The sequence below is a fragment of the Hipposideros armiger genome, unplaced genomic scaffold, assembly GCF_001890085.2.
Source record: "Hipposideros armiger isolate ML-2016 unplaced genomic scaffold, ASM189008v1 scaffold_224, whole genome shotgun sequence".
Taxonomy (NCBI): Eukaryota; Metazoa; Chordata; class Mammalia; order Chiroptera; family Hipposideridae; genus Hipposideros; species Hipposideros armiger.
This window is the reverse complement of record NW_017731574.1, coordinates 1,449,681-1,464,503: the sequence shown is the minus strand read 5'-3', so window position 1 is coordinate 1,464,503 and position 14,823 is coordinate 1,449,681. Positions and strand designations below refer to the sequence as shown.

Sequence of the window (14,823 nt, the reverse complement as noted above, 5' to 3'; positions counted from 1 at the left end):
GCGGTGCGTCTCTTTTGTATCTGGCTTCTTTAGCTCAGCATTATTTGTGAAATGCATCCATAGTGTGCATGTAGCTGTAGATCATAAATCCTCATTGCTGCATTGTATTCCATTGTATGAACATACCCTAAGTGATCTACCCATTCTACAGTCGGTGGGAGAAATGTCCAGTTCTGGGCTCCTCCAGGTGGCACAATTAATTCATTGGACATCATGAAGTGTTTGTTTCAGTCCTTCGCCCAGTTTTCTACTGGGTGTCTGCAATTTTCATCTTGACTGGAAGGAGTTCTTTTTTTTTTTAATTTTTTTTTTAATTGGGGAATCGGGGGAAGGGGAACAGACACGTTGCTGTCCTTTTGTTCTTCAGTCTAGTTGTGGAGGACGTTGCTTCACTGACCCATGTTGGTGTTATCATTGCGCTCTTCCCAGGTGAGGCAGATCGGTCGCCGGCCTCTGGACCATACCAGCTGCTGAGCCAGGCCACACATGGTAGCCCATGGCAGCCCACTGCAGCAGGGACTGCAGCCTACGCCATCACCGGCGACTCACAGCAGCCCAGCTCCAGGTCGAGCTGTTGTTCACCATCTTAGCTGTAGAGGGCAGTGTCACCGGTCCTCATGTGGGATCCGAACCGGGGCCCTGCTGCTCAGAGCTGGCGTCCCAAGCCAGCTCTTAACCAACACACCACTTGGCCAGCCCTGGAAGGAGTTCTTGATTCGAGTCCCTTGGTGGACACACATGCTGTGTCACCCACCCCCTCTGCGGGCTGCCAGTGGGCTTTCTCAGAGTGACTTTCACAGTTGCTCATATTACCTGTGGAAATGTAAACTGGTACAACCAACCTGGAAAATGCTGGGCAGTACTTCTAACTATGACTCAGCAATTCTGTTCCATCAGAAATACATTTATAAGCGCACCAAAACACATGTAGGAGAATATTTAAACGTGTGTATGTATTTTAGATAGAGAGATAGAGATGGCAATATTTGCTTTTTTTATGCAAAGACTGTTTCTAGAAAAGCTGACCCAGACTGGTAAGAGGAGTGTCTCTGGGAAGAAGAACTGAGGGACCAGGACCAGGAAGGAACGGAGATGGCTTTTACTTTCTGTCCTTTTATCTTCCTTGAAGTGAATGGCAGTGTTTGTTATTCTTAAAGTTAAATGATTTGAAAGAAAACTTATCTTGATAAATGAGTTCATGCATTTATCTGATAATATGTACCAATCATTTACTCTGTGCATGATACAAGGGGCACAGACTGAACAGTGCCCTGCCCATCAGCTGTAAATGAATCCTAAGTTCTGTGTGGGTGTGGCTTGTAGTTGCAAACACATCAGGGTCATTAGTTGCCTGTGTTTCTTTTCTTGCTGGGAAGTCCCTGTAGAGAGTCAGATTTTGCTTAACCTCCGCCTTTTCTATCCAGGGCGCCTTCTTCAGCGGAAGATGCCACCTGTCTGCCCAGCACATGGCAGGAGAACGGGGGTTCAGGAAGTGGTTCCGACTCTGAGACAAACTCAGAAAACCCAAAGCATGGTTTGTTATTTAAAAGACAGTGAACTTAAAATCATTAATGCTTGGAATAAAAATTTTAAAAAAATCATTAATGCTTGGAAAATTTCTAACGGCTTTCCACTTTTAGATGAATGACAGAGTAGGTTCCATAAACCTGTATTACCTAACTTCCTACTTTTGACAATTCAGCTTCCAGTGGGGTGTTGTGTTTTGTTGGCTTCTTTTTAACTTATTTTCTTTTTATTATTTGAGGTGTAATGTTCATCCAGTAGAGCTCATCAGAATTTTTTACATATGTATATGTCCATTAATCATACCCAGATCAAGCCTCTGAATATTTCCTGAACCCAGGAGTCTTCTCAGGCCCCTCCCGGCTCTGTAACATTCCCGGGTGGCTGCTCTGCTGACTTCCGTCACCGTCAGTTTTGCTGAATTGGAAGCACTCAGCATTAGTATGCACTCAACATTGTGTCTGTGAAAGTCATCTAGATTATTGCAAGTAGCAGTGGTATTCTTTTATTGCTGAATCATATTCTGTGTGAACAGTGTATCTGTTCACCTATTAATAGATGTTGAGGTTGTTTTCAGTTGTTTTGATTGTTATGAAAGCTGCTGTGAACATTCTTGTTCCAGACTCTGGATGGAAGAGGCTTCAAATGTTTTAGATTGAAAAGTGGAAGTTGTATTGTTTTAGAAAATGGTATGTTTAGCACTGGTCCCTCGAGTATACTGGCTACTGTTCTGAGTCATCTTTAGTGCAGCTTTAGCAGGTAAAGATAGAAGCCTGAACATTTGTATCCTGTGGCCACCAATTGTAACGCGGTTCCTTTTCAGAGAGGAGCCTTACTTTCCCAGTTGGTTAATTATAATATTTGTCAAAGCCCATTTTTCTCAGTTTTACTAAATGATGTGCATTTTAATTTTTTCTAATTATTCTTTGCAACTGTATAGTTGGGTTACAGTGAAATTTATACTCTTAGTACTTCCTTAGCTAAAAATTGCATAAAGTGCAAAAACACTACATATATGTGCATACATTATGGAGTTACATATACATAACCTATTTGACTTTTTGTACAGAAACTTTACCCGAAAACACTGGAGGTGCTCCCATTAACAAAACTACAGAGCCTCTAAAAAGGTATGTCCACTCATTTTTGGAGAGCCTGCTTTCCTTCCTTACCTAGTGAATAAACAGTGGTGAGAATGTAAGCCCTTTTCTTTTCCTCTAGCTTCCACCCACAAATAAAATGGTTCCAAAAAGACGATGTGGTCGTATTGAAGATAAGAATAAGGAATGTAAAAGATTACAAGTGTAAATATTTCAGAGATAGAGTCATTTTCAGGTAGGTTTATGTAACTCTTATAAGGTAAAATAGAAATAATTTCTAACTTTTTTTTTTAGAAAACTGACTTAAAATTTTTTGTGTGTAAACCAGTGCCTGGGTAGGTGAGAAGTTTTACTTGGCTGATATGGAACTGCAGGCCAACATAATACAAGATGATTGCGAATGCATAATTAAAAACGAGGAGCCCATAATCACTCTTGCAAAAGAGAGAAGGGAGTCTTGGTGTAGCTTACTCAAACAGAGGGTGAGTTGAAATTAATGATGTCTGGTCTTAACAAGAGGAGCGTGTTTTATTCTCGCACTTAATGTGAACTGTTATGTTGAACAGAATCCTAATGTGGCTTTTGACTTTGATCACTGGGAAGAAAGTGAGGAGGAAAACCACTTCTCCAAGGGTAAGATGGGGTGCACCCACTCCCCAGAGAGAATGGTAGGTCCCGAGTGTCCCGGGCTGCACATGCGGGCTCAGCTGATTATAGGAATGTGGCTTTTGTGGAAGCGGGTCCTTCATGTAAAGCCCTGATGTCAAGTTTTCTTCTTGTGCTTGATCTTGGTGCTCAATGTTCTGGTTTGAGAAGGTTTCAGCTCTGAGATTTAAACGTACCTTCTTATAACACTTTCACGGGTTATTTTTCTTTGGAGGAAAATTTATTTATAAGCAGGTAAATTTTGCCTGATCATTTCTTGCCCCAAATAATGAAAATATAAAATAAGTTGCAAAATAGATAGCTGAAACCCAAGGGACTTTTTCTGCATTGACCAAAATAATGGGAGGGGAAAAGATTTATGAATTTGCCTATAGTTAACGTATTTTTTTATAACATCTCATACTTTTAGCTGTGAATTCTAAAAGCCTGTCCTGCAAAGTGGCAGAGGTGGTTGAGAACAGTGACCAAACTTCGGAGGAGGATGAAACTGAGAGTGAATGAAAATGCGAATTAAATCCTGAAGAGCAGCCAGAACACTATAAACAGAAATGGATATTGTTTTGTGACTGAAAGTTAAGAAAAGAAGCAGTCATAGTCAAACCTTTTTCCACCACAAGGATAAATTACCACTAAGTGTCAACTTGTGGTGCTGGGATTGGTAGTGGTGAGAAATTCTGAATCGATTTTAAAATGGGCTGAAAGGCCGGCCGAGTGGCTCAGTTGGTTAAGAGCTTGCTCAAGAGTTTGAGCTCTGAGCAACAGGGTCCCCAGTTTGATTCATGGCCCGAGCTGAGCTGCCGCTGAGCTGCTAACAGGTGGCAGGATGGCTCAGCTAAAAAAAAAAATAAATAAATAAATAAAAATGGGCTGAAGATGAGACTATCCCTGGTGGAAACAGAGACAGAAAGGGCTGGTCTAACACAAGCCCCGCCTCCATGGGCTGTCCTCATTGCTTCATGCAAAGCTCATCCCGACACTCCAGTTGAGTGACAAAAAGCACACGCTGGCATTCAGGTAAATGAACTGTACTCTCTGGAGGTAGTCTCTTTGTTTTTTTCATTTAGACCTGCATTTGGTACATTTCTAAAAACGTGGTCTTGTGCATATAAATTGAAGTTTCCATCTTACAAATTCAGTAGCACTTAGCAGACCTTTCCAGCCATGAGTTAATTGGGATTCAACATAACTGCCTGTGTACTAATACTTCTAGGATTCTTAAGATAGTGACAGCTACTCTTAAGATAGTGACAGCTACTCTGGGTTATTTACTGCGCATAGAGAGGTAGTCCAAGATAAAAGTGGGGAAGATTCCCCTGAACCACAGAGTCCTGGGTAAACGGGACAAAGGTTTCTGTTCAGAGGAAACTGAAAATGACCCCTGGGGTGCCTGCAGGTAACCCTCAGGACACCTGGATGTGACGACCCCTAAAAACATTCATGATCCCATTCTGGGGTGCAGCTGTGGCACCCAGGGTCACAAGGTTATGAGGAGGAATGTGTATTGTCATGACTCCTTAACTGTGGGAATGCCTGGAGCCTGACTTTGCGTGTTAACTGGAAAAGTTAGAAATGTGAGCTCCTGGAAAATTTACACCCTGTGTGCTTCTTCTGTGTGAGGCTGGCAGCCCTGCCCAGAAGTGGAGAAGCACATTGATAGAACATGGTGACTGTTGTGACTGATCCAGAGGTCTTCATTCTTTTTGTATGTCAGAGAGCACAGATGCTCAGGTTTGTGGATGACCCAAGTTTAAGCACCACTTGAATGACAGGTAAACTGTCCCCAGGCTGCCCCGTGAGCAGGTTTGGATCACTCACTGGTTCAGTTTCCTCATCTGTAAAATAGGACCTTGTGTTCACCACGCAGCCTCGCCTCATGGCCTGGGGCCTGTCACGCGCGGTGGCTCTGTGACAGGTCAGACCACTGCCCTCCGGTGTGAGGACATGGGGTCCAGCCTGGACAGCTGCCAGGGGCACATCCTTGCTGCTGCCATGACTCCCATGGGTTCACTGGCACGTGAAATATGGTGGTAACTTTCCTTTTTCTTGGCTAAATGGGCTGGCTCTTCAGGAAATAGGAAGTTTGGGTGTCTTTGTTTGCAAAGGCTCTGACCCTGTGGAGCTCTTCTGATGTCCTCATCAGGTGTTGGTTTCTGTGGGTTACAGCCTTGGGGTTGGTGGCCAGGCCTCCCGAGTGGCACTGGCTTTCCCTTGGTTGTTTACACACGGTTGCATTCAGTCTCTTGTAAAACAGCAAATAATATTAGCACGTAATAGAGCCACGCAAATGTGTTTCCCACGTACAGGTGGTGGGTGGTCCTGCTCATTGTCTTGTGTGGTTCACAGACCTAAATGAAAGGATTAGGGGAGGAGGGCTATTCCTTCCACTAATCTTCATTTCCTTGCAGACGTTAATATTTACTGTTTGAAGTTCCGAATAACATTTTGGAGGACATAGGACACTGACTTGTGAAATGTAAACATTTACTAATTGTTTTTTGTTCTGTTACCATGTACTGATTTCATGTTTTGGGGAAATTTCTGAAATGCCAGGTAAAAGTACTTCTGTCTCTGTGCTTCTAAAATTGCTCACATACCTAGTTGTGTGATGTCTTTTGCAGTGTATCAATAAAATTGCAGTGTTTTCACAGAAATGTTACTTTTTACATTTTTTTTTTTAGACAGGATTTTCCCTAAGTGCCAAAGGAAAAATAGAATTTATTCACCATACTTTCTGGTTTGACCAAAATGCCAATGAAGGCTTTTGGGGAGCCTGTGACGCTGACCACTGATTGCAGGGTCCCTCGTGGACACACAGGCTGCGTGGTTCCCGACGGTTCCCGACAGTCTGCTTTGCAGCAGAGCCTCCACATTCAGCCTGGGATAGACCTGCCCTGTACATCCCAGGTTAAATATGGGGGTGGCAAGACTTTGGGGAGAAGGGAAGGTTAAGTAGTAAAACATTTGTACTTTAGTATAAAAATCTATTTCAATCAAAGCAAAAGTTGATACAAAAGCAATTTTATATATATATAAAAAAAACTACGTATGCCTTTTTGATCATTGAGTTTAAAGAATACCCTTTATTTAAGTAGGTGTGATGTGCCGCTTGTTAAAGAGTCGCCGCCATTATAGTAGTGGTTTTCATTCAGCCGTCGCCTGGCCGTCAGCCTTCTGTTAGGTCACATCTTCAACCTGTTAATATCGTCACTGCTCCTATCTAGAAGCCCCCCACCCCCACCCAGAGAACTCAGGATATCTAAAAGTGCCAGTTTCATAAACATCTGAATACATCGTTTTAAGGAAAACATCAGGAAGGAATAACCACAAATACTGCTTACAAAAATAAAGTCATCACAGCTTGGACGTGGTACCGGCGAAGGAGCTTGTTACTCCGGAGCTTCCTCTGGTGGGACAACTTCCATGAGCATCTGAAGGTGCATGGTGATAGGCCCTGGAGTAAACATCCATCGAAAAGTGCAGTTAGGGAACTGTAATTAAATTAACTTCACCTTGCTTATCGGTGAGCAGCGATATTGTCATTACTCCACGGTGGTGTGTCCCCTGTTAGAGCCCAGGCGCTCCAGGGACGCAGTGGTGGGAGGTCATCAGAACCATCCTGGCAGCTACAGTGGTTCTTCGGGTGTAAGTTATTTCCCATGAAAACACTGCTAGTTATTTTATTGCCACCAAACAATTTATAGCAAAGATATGAATGACTCAATTATATGTATATATTTACCCCTGATTCAGAGTTGAATATTTAAGAGTCCCTTTGATGTCCTTTGGGCACCACTTTCTTTTTCATAGTGAAAGTGGCTATGTACCTAAACTTGTAAACAATCGTCTTAAAGTAGGTGAGGAACCAGGATTGCTGAGTGGAAAGCAAGAGCTGTGGCCTTGGCCTCGGAACGCTTGGGCCCTCGTCCCAACCCGGTCACTTTCTGAGTGTCCCTGGGGTGCTGCTGAGCCTCTCCGATGACGTCTGTGTGTCCGGCGAAAGAAAGGCTCGGAGGCACAACAGTGGGAAGATACTTATCACTACTGAACTTATAAAAAATGGTTACGATGGTAAATTTTATGTTACGTGTATTTTACGATTAAAAAAAAAAAAAAGGAAAATGGTGCTCTCCCTTCCTGCTTGTTATAGTAAGTAAAGGAGGAGGCCCATAGGTGGAGCCCAGCGGTGTCACACTGAGGGGAAGGAGTCGTGTATCCTCGCCCAGAGGAGGTGACATTTGCTAGCTGCCTGAGACCCTGTGATGAGAAAGTCTTGGTGACATCAGGACAGATGTGGTTGCAGGAGGCCAGGCCTGTCTGTGCTTCCCTAATAACAGAACCATCCCTCTGTGGATACTTACTTGAGATTCTCTGAGCCCATGCAAACTTATAGTGGACAAAAAGGAAGTAAAATATAAGGCCGCTCAGTATAAAGATCACACAGTAGAGATACTCCCACGCAGGTTCACTGATGATTGGGGCCAAAACCAAGAACAAGGACACGAGAGTCACCAAGACGGGGATGAAAATGGGCACCTGCAGGCAAAGCAACTTGGTGTCATGATTTGGCCACGTGCATTCGTTTTTCTGTTTGTAGGTTTTCATTCAAGACCCAAACATGGGGATATAAAGAAGAATGTCATGAGCTCCAGGCACCCTACCACCAATTTCAGTAATATTTAAGTAATTTTGCTAATCTCATTTTGTCTCTACCTTCTTTTGTTCTTTTCCCTAGAATATTAAGAAAATGCCAGACTGTGTCATTTTACCTGTAACGTATTCAGTATACATCTCTAACTGAAGAGGACTTTATGTTTTTAATATGTTTATTCCCTCCCCCTCTTGTTTTTTATTATCTTGTCATGGATTTGTTGTAGGAATTTGTCCTGTACAATGTCTTAATTCTAGCTTTGCCTGGTATCTTGCTCCTCTATCCCTCATATTTCCTGTAAGCTGGTGGTTAGACCTGGAGGCAAGAACACTTCACAGTTGGAGCTGTTCACCTCCTTTTGTATCACATCCCAAGGCGCTTAAGGTCTTATTGTCCTACCTTTGAATCCCTGAGGCCAATCAGCTTGTTGGCAGGGAGGGGTGGGAGGGGCCCCAAGCAGATTGCAGATGTGACCCTGAGTAGTTGCATGCCCAGGAATGGGCCTGGGGCCACAGCTCAGAGGTCCCCTTAAGTGTATGAAAAATGTATGCTTGATAGATACTAGAACTGTCAGAACTGTACAGCTCACTCTGGTTAGAGAGACAGGCCACAGGTATTCTTGATAACTTAATAAATTAGCCATTAGACAGCTAATGGTTCATAAACTATTATATGAAATGAATTGAGGAGCAAACCCCACTCTAAAATATGATATTTAAGAGAAAAGTGGAATCAGGGTGGAAATAGCATGCCCCTAGAATTTACAATAGTTGCCTCTACCGAATTCAGCTCAAGAAACCAAAGCACTTGGGACATTTTGGGGCAGTAAACCTACCTTGATGGGCCTTTCCAGTTCTTTCCTCGTGAACCTCATCACAATTAGTCCTAGAACCGTCAAGCCATAAAATAGCCATGCGGCAAAACTGAAGTAGTTGACTAATGAGTTGATATCACCAGGGATGATATAAATAGTTGCTATGATACCCTAGTAGAAAGAAGAATGAATTCTTAGGTCTTTAGTACATAAAAACATCCCTATCATTCACGGAAGACTGAGGAAGCCTTTTTTTCCTGTGGGTAAACACTTCAGCATGAAAGAAGCCTCCTATGTTATGTTCGGGGTTTAACCAGACTTTGACTGAGATAGGCGCTCTCTTTAAGGCCTGTTGGAAAGGAATTGGGAAATTTGTGATTCTCTGAGGTTGCAGTTTTAAGCAGGGAAAAACCAAATATGTACGTATTGCACCAGCTTCCTAATTATGAATTTTCCTTCCAGAGAATTTTCATCATGGGAAAGGGTCCTGGATTATGAAAGGGAGGTTGTTTACATCTGGTCTTGACCTGCATTGACTGTGCCTTGTAACTCTCAAGGGCCTTGCAATTCTGGGTCTGTTCCCTCATCTTCAAAAGGAGGAGGTTGACAGAGAGTAGTGATTCTCCTCTGGGGATGACAGGAGGTGTCTGGCTTTGAGGCTGGTGTGGACGGTCCGGAGGTACCCAAGACAATTACAACCAGGGACTGTCCCCCAGTGAGAAATTCCAATTAGAAGATGTCAAAGGGCCGTTCCTGCACAAGGATCCCATGACTTCTAAATTATTGGACCATAATGAGAAGCTGTTTTCCGTAGCCACCCTGTAAAATGCCTGATTCTCCTTTCCCAGAAGCTAGTGGGTTTTTGTAGTGTGTTACCAGGGATCCAAGACATACAAATGTAAGATGTGTAGAAGGTACAAGCTTGGCAGATTCACCCAGTGTCTCTCATGGATAAATTCAGAACACGGAGTAGAAGTTAGGTAAATAGTTGGAATTGTCTTGAGCTTTTTTATATACTTGTTTCATGTCGAGGACTAAGGGAACCTGGGGTCATTTGAAAACCACCGGGCTTAGCACTATGGCTTTACTTCATCCAAATGGAGGGACCCTCTGCCTTTAAGGGGGTGTTTTCATGGCAGAATTCATACTCACATAAAAGATGATGGCAGGGGCTGGAGTCAGGCGCTTGACGCTAATGTAAGAGAGCACTTTGAGCATGTGGCCTTCCCGGCCTGCGACATAAACAAGCCTGAAAAAGCAGTAATACGGAAGTCAGTTGCTAAGAGTACAGGCTGCTGTGCCATCACTGCCCACATGTGCCCTCAGCCTCACTACTGAAGCCACAAAGGGACTGAGTTGTGGCCCTGGTGTCCTCAGGTGGGAGTCTGGCCTCCAGGGGGGTGGGGGGTGAGTTTTGAGTTATGGAGAAGTGAGTGAGGTGGTTAGATGTGCCTGAGAGAAATGCATCTTGGTGCAGCAGCAGGGGAAGGTGGGGGATGGCTTGAGGAGTCCCTTTCAGTGAGGAGATACCTGATCTGAGTCCTGAAAGTTATGCAAGAAACAAATGTAAAAAGTAGCTCAGAGCTAGTGGACCCCAGTGCTTGGAGCATCTGACAGAAGCAAACACAGAAGTGCATTGCGCTTCCTAAGTCCAAGCTGTACAGACTTTCCATATTTAAAAAAAAAATCAGATTAAAAGGAGAGTCAGCAGATGCAAACAAGTAGCCTAGCTCCCCCCCCCCCAAGAACTGATGAAAGACTATGTTTAAAATGTTAGAGAAAAGGAAGAGCTAAAGAATTGCCCCCCAAGGGGCCAGCCCAGTGGCTCAGTTGGTTACATAAGAGCATGAGCTCTGAGCAACAGAGTTGCTGGTTCCATTCCCACATGGGCCAGTGAGCTGTGCCTGAGCTGAACTGCTGCTGAGCTCCCAACAGGTGCTAGGATGGCTCAGCTGGTGAGAGCACATGCTCCTAACAACAAGGTTGCCAGTTCAACTCCTGCATGGGATGGTGGGCTATGCCCACCGGCAACTAAGATTGAACATGGCACCTTGAGGGGAGCGACTGCGAGCTGCCAGCGAGCAGCTGGATGGCGACTGGACTTGGAGCTGAGCTAGCTGCACCCTCCACAACTAAGACTAAAGAACAACAACTTGGCTGTTCCCCTTCCCCAATTCCCCAATAAAATCTTTAAAAATAGGGAAAAAAAGAATCCCCCCCAAAGTTACTATAATTAAAATTTTAATCAACAACAGATAAATGAGATACAAGTAGAAAAATATATTAGAAGCTGAATCTGAGTACAAAGCATAGAGAAATGAAAAATATGGGCAGGAAATTAATGGGAGAAACAGGAAGAAGCGCAAATACATTGCCTGGGGTAAAGAAAGCAAGTTCAAAGAAGAGCAGGGAGGTTTTACAGGACTGAAAAACTCTGAGCCTTCAAATTGAATCCCTCTCTAGAAAAATGAAAACATACCCAAATATAAACATTATAGTGGAAAGAAAAAAAGCAAAAAAAATGAAAAGCTACTGAATTTAAAAGATTACAAAATCAGGACAATAGGAGACATCTCCTGAGAAATAATTTTTTTCAGTCATGAGGGAAATGGATTTTCAGATTAGAATTTTGTACTGCTAAGCTACCATTCAAGACTACTGACAAAATAAATACATTTTTAGATAAGAGCAACGAGACATTGGCTATTCCCTAATCCTCACTGGAAACTATTAAAAAGTCTACAACAACAAAAAAACTGAACTCAGAAATTATTATTATTTTTTTTTTTAAGCTGAGCCATCCTGCCACCTGTTGGCAGCTCAGCGGCTGCTCAGCTCAGGCCGGGAATCGAACCGCTGTTGCTCAGAGCTCAAACTCTTGAGCGAGCTCTTAACCAACTGAGCCACTCGGCCGGCCCCTGAACTCAGAAATTATTGATTGAGGAAGCAACGTTAAGAAACAGCAGTAAAACATGTTGGTATGTATATAAGTACTGGATTTTAAATTTTTGTCATGATGAACTTTTTTTGGAGGGGTGGGTTTATAGACAAGGTGTAGCTGGGACACTAGGTGATAGGAAAGGGAAGGCCCTTGTAAGGGGGAAGAGGACTGAGATACTGATGCACTATTAGGTATGCATGTGAAATTTTAAGGGTACTTGCTAAAAGAATAGAAATAAGTTCCACATCAGCAGAAGAAAAAAAGGAATAACAGTAATTTGATGGGTAATAAATCAGAATAAGATTTTTTTTTAAAGGCAAGAAAACACATATGTGTTAGAAATTAATCCAGGTGCAGCCCGATGGCTCAGTTGGTTAGAGCATATGCTCTTAACAACGTGTGTTCTTAACAAGGTTGCTGGTTCGACTCCCGCATGGGATGGTGGGCTGCGTCCCTCCCCGCCCCTCGGCAACTAGATTGAAAATGGTGACTGAAAATGGTGACTGGACTTGGTGCTACACTGTGCCCTCCACAAACAAGATTAAAGGACAACAACTTGACTTGGAGCTGACGGGTCCTGGGAAAAGCACACTGTCCCCAATAAAGTTTAAAAAAAAAAAGAAAGAAAATCCAGCTATAGCAGTAATCACCTTAAATGTGAGGATTCAGCTTGCCCAGCTACAAGCTCTTGGGTGGGATTTGTTGAAAGAAACACAATCCACAGCCTGATAACACTGAGAGGTTGAAGATGAAATGGATGGGACATGTTGCCAAAAATTGCAGGCTAAAAACAGCTAGCTGATTAAGCAATATCAATATCAGACAAAAACACTTCAGGCAAAAGGAGTTCCTACTGAAAAGGGGAAGAAGATATATAAACAGGCGAAAGTTGACATCTATGAGAGTGGAAGATTTGAACAGTCAAGGTACATGCTTCATGTTAAAGAAGCTAGACAATAGAATACGCGTCATTTTTCAAGACTGTAAGAAACATGAAAATTACAGTAAGCCACAAGGGAAGTCTTAAAATTTCCAAAGAAATGATAGCATGAAGATAACATGCTCACTACAATACAATAAAATTAGAAGCCAGGAATACAGAGGCCAAAAAGGCCCATCGATTTAAAACTACTGGAACTTTGAAAAGATATGAACATGGTATTAAGGTAAATTCCCAGAACAAGTCAGGGAAAATGGGAGGAAAGGGGTTGCCAGGTTGTGGGGGGTGAGGGGGGGGACTCTAAATGATGCTGAATTCACTCTAAATCCCAGCAGTTCACCGCAAATCAATATATAAATTCCACGCACTCAAAATGCAAGCAGAACTTTTGGAACTGGACAGAATAATTCTAAGTGCATTTGAATGCTAAACAGGAAGGAGAAGCCTGATGTGGGAGCACTAGTCCTACCAGACTTGACATTACTGAAGCTGTGAAATGTAGAGTAAGTGTGATAATAGCACAGGAAAAGACGGTAAGTGAAACAAAGTGAACCGCCTACACTGGGAATGGGAATGGTGGCATTTCAAACCAGTAGGGGAAACGGTGGATGGTTCAATAAGAAATACTGGAACAATAGGTAAAAGTTTGGGGGGAAAAAGTGAGATTTATGCCCTGCATAAAAATGCATTCCAGGGGCGGCTGGTTAGCTCAGTGAGTTAGAGCGCAGGCTCATAACACCAAGGTTGCCGGTTCGATTCCCACATGGGCCACTGAGCTGCGCCCTCCACAACTAGATTGAAACAACTACTGGACTTGGAGCTGATGGGTCCTGGAAAAACACACTGTCCCCCAATAAAAGTTTTTGAAAAATGCATTCCAGCTTGATCAAAGAACTAAAGTAAAATGCTAGAAGAAAACAGGTGGGTACTCTTGAAAAGGAGAGAGGAAGGTTTGTCTATGTGAGATAGAAAACTCAGAAACCAGTAAGCAAAGATCTTAGATTTAACCTCATAAAAATTATATTCAACATAATTCAGTATAGCACAAGTCCCTGTCCATTCCCCCAAGCTGCACAAGTACAGAGCTATACAAAAGCTATAAAAACCAGAGCTATAAAAATGGATCACATACCTAAAGAAATGTAAAAGATAAACGCCTAGGATAAAACAGAAGACAAAATCTTTGTGACCTTGGGTTGGGCAAAGGTTCTTGGATATGATACCAAAAGCATGACACATGAAAAAATAGATAAACTAGACTTTGTCAAAATTAAAAACATTGGTGTTTCAAAAACGCCATTAAGAAAATGAGAAGACAAGCCATAGACTGGGAGAAAATATGTGCAAACCGGATACTTGATAAAGGACTTGTAGCCAGAATATATGAAGACCTTTTACAACTCAATAACAAGATGACAAACAGCCTGATTTAAAAAAATGGGCAAAAGATTTGAGTAGATATTTCACCAGAAGATACATGATTGCACATGAAAAAGAAGCTCAGTCAGTAGCAGTCATTTGGGAAATGCAAAGTTACGATGACATATTCACACCCACTAGAAATGACTGCAATCAAAAAGACAATACCAATTGTTGGTAAGGATGTGGATTGTTTATAGAAATTAAAATGGAACTACTTGGAAAACAGTAAAGTAGTTTCTTTAAGAGTTAATCATAAAGTTATTATATGATCCAGCAAGTCTATCCCAAGGACTCTGCCCAAGAGAAATGCAAACATATGTCCATACAAAGACAATATACGTGAATGTTCATGGCTGCATTATTCATAATAGCCCAAACCAGAAACAATCCAAACGTCCATCACCTAGTGAATAGATAAACAAAATGTGGTTCATTCATATAATGGAATACTAGTCATCAATTAAAAAGACTGAACTGATACATGCCGTGACATAGATGAAATTAAAAAATAATATGCTAAGTGAAAAAGGCCAGATGTGAATGACATATTGTATTATTCCATTTAGATGAAATGTCTAGAAAAACAAAGTTATAGACACAGAAGCATATCAGTGGTTGCCTACAGCTGGAGGTGAGAGTGGGGATTAACTACAGTTAGGCATGAGGGAACTTTTGGGGATGATGGAAATGTTCTGGAATTGGATTGTGATGATGTTTGCACAGCTTTATAAATTTACTGAAATCGTGTAATTACAAATTTACTAAAAT

The 14,823-nt window shown here is 42.3% G+C and overlaps 2 protein-coding genes across 2 annotated transcripts in view; one reads left to right on the top strand and one right to left on the bottom strand.

Moving 5' to 3' along the window:
• The window catches only part of TDRD12 (tudor domain containing 12), a 53,162-nt gene extending 49,110 nt beyond the window's left edge, over nucleotides 1-4,052 (top strand). The window contains exons 27-32 of the mRNA XM_019654483.1: nucleotides 1,425-1,534; nucleotides 2,594-2,654; nucleotides 2,746-2,859; nucleotides 2,953-3,106; nucleotides 3,191-3,257; nucleotides 3,700-4,052. Coding sequence (XP_019510028.1) covers nucleotides 1,425-1,534; nucleotides 2,594-2,654; nucleotides 2,746-2,859; nucleotides 2,953-3,106; nucleotides 3,191-3,257; nucleotides 3,700-3,791 — 598 coding nt within the window. The 3' untranslated portion in view covers nucleotides 3,792-4,052. The remainder of the gene's footprint in view (nucleotides 1-1,424; nucleotides 1,535-2,593; nucleotides 2,655-2,745; nucleotides 2,860-2,952; nucleotides 3,107-3,190; nucleotides 3,258-3,699) is intronic.
• Nucleotides 4,053-6,350: 2,298 nt separating this feature from the next.
• The window catches only part of SLC7A9 (solute carrier family 7 member 9), a 25,415-nt gene continuing 16,942 nt past the window's right edge, over nucleotides 6,351-14,823 (bottom strand). The window contains exons 6-9 of the mRNA XM_019654476.1: nucleotides 9,905-10,001; nucleotides 8,774-8,923; nucleotides 7,649-7,823; nucleotides 6,351-6,741 (exon numbers count right to left, since the gene is read on the bottom strand). Of these exons, the coding sequence (XP_019510021.1) occupies nucleotides 6,677-6,741; nucleotides 7,649-7,823; nucleotides 8,774-8,923; nucleotides 9,905-10,001 (487 nt within the window). The 3' untranslated portion in view covers nucleotides 6,351-6,676. The remainder of the gene's footprint in view (nucleotides 6,742-7,648; nucleotides 7,824-8,773; nucleotides 8,924-9,904; nucleotides 10,002-14,823) is intronic.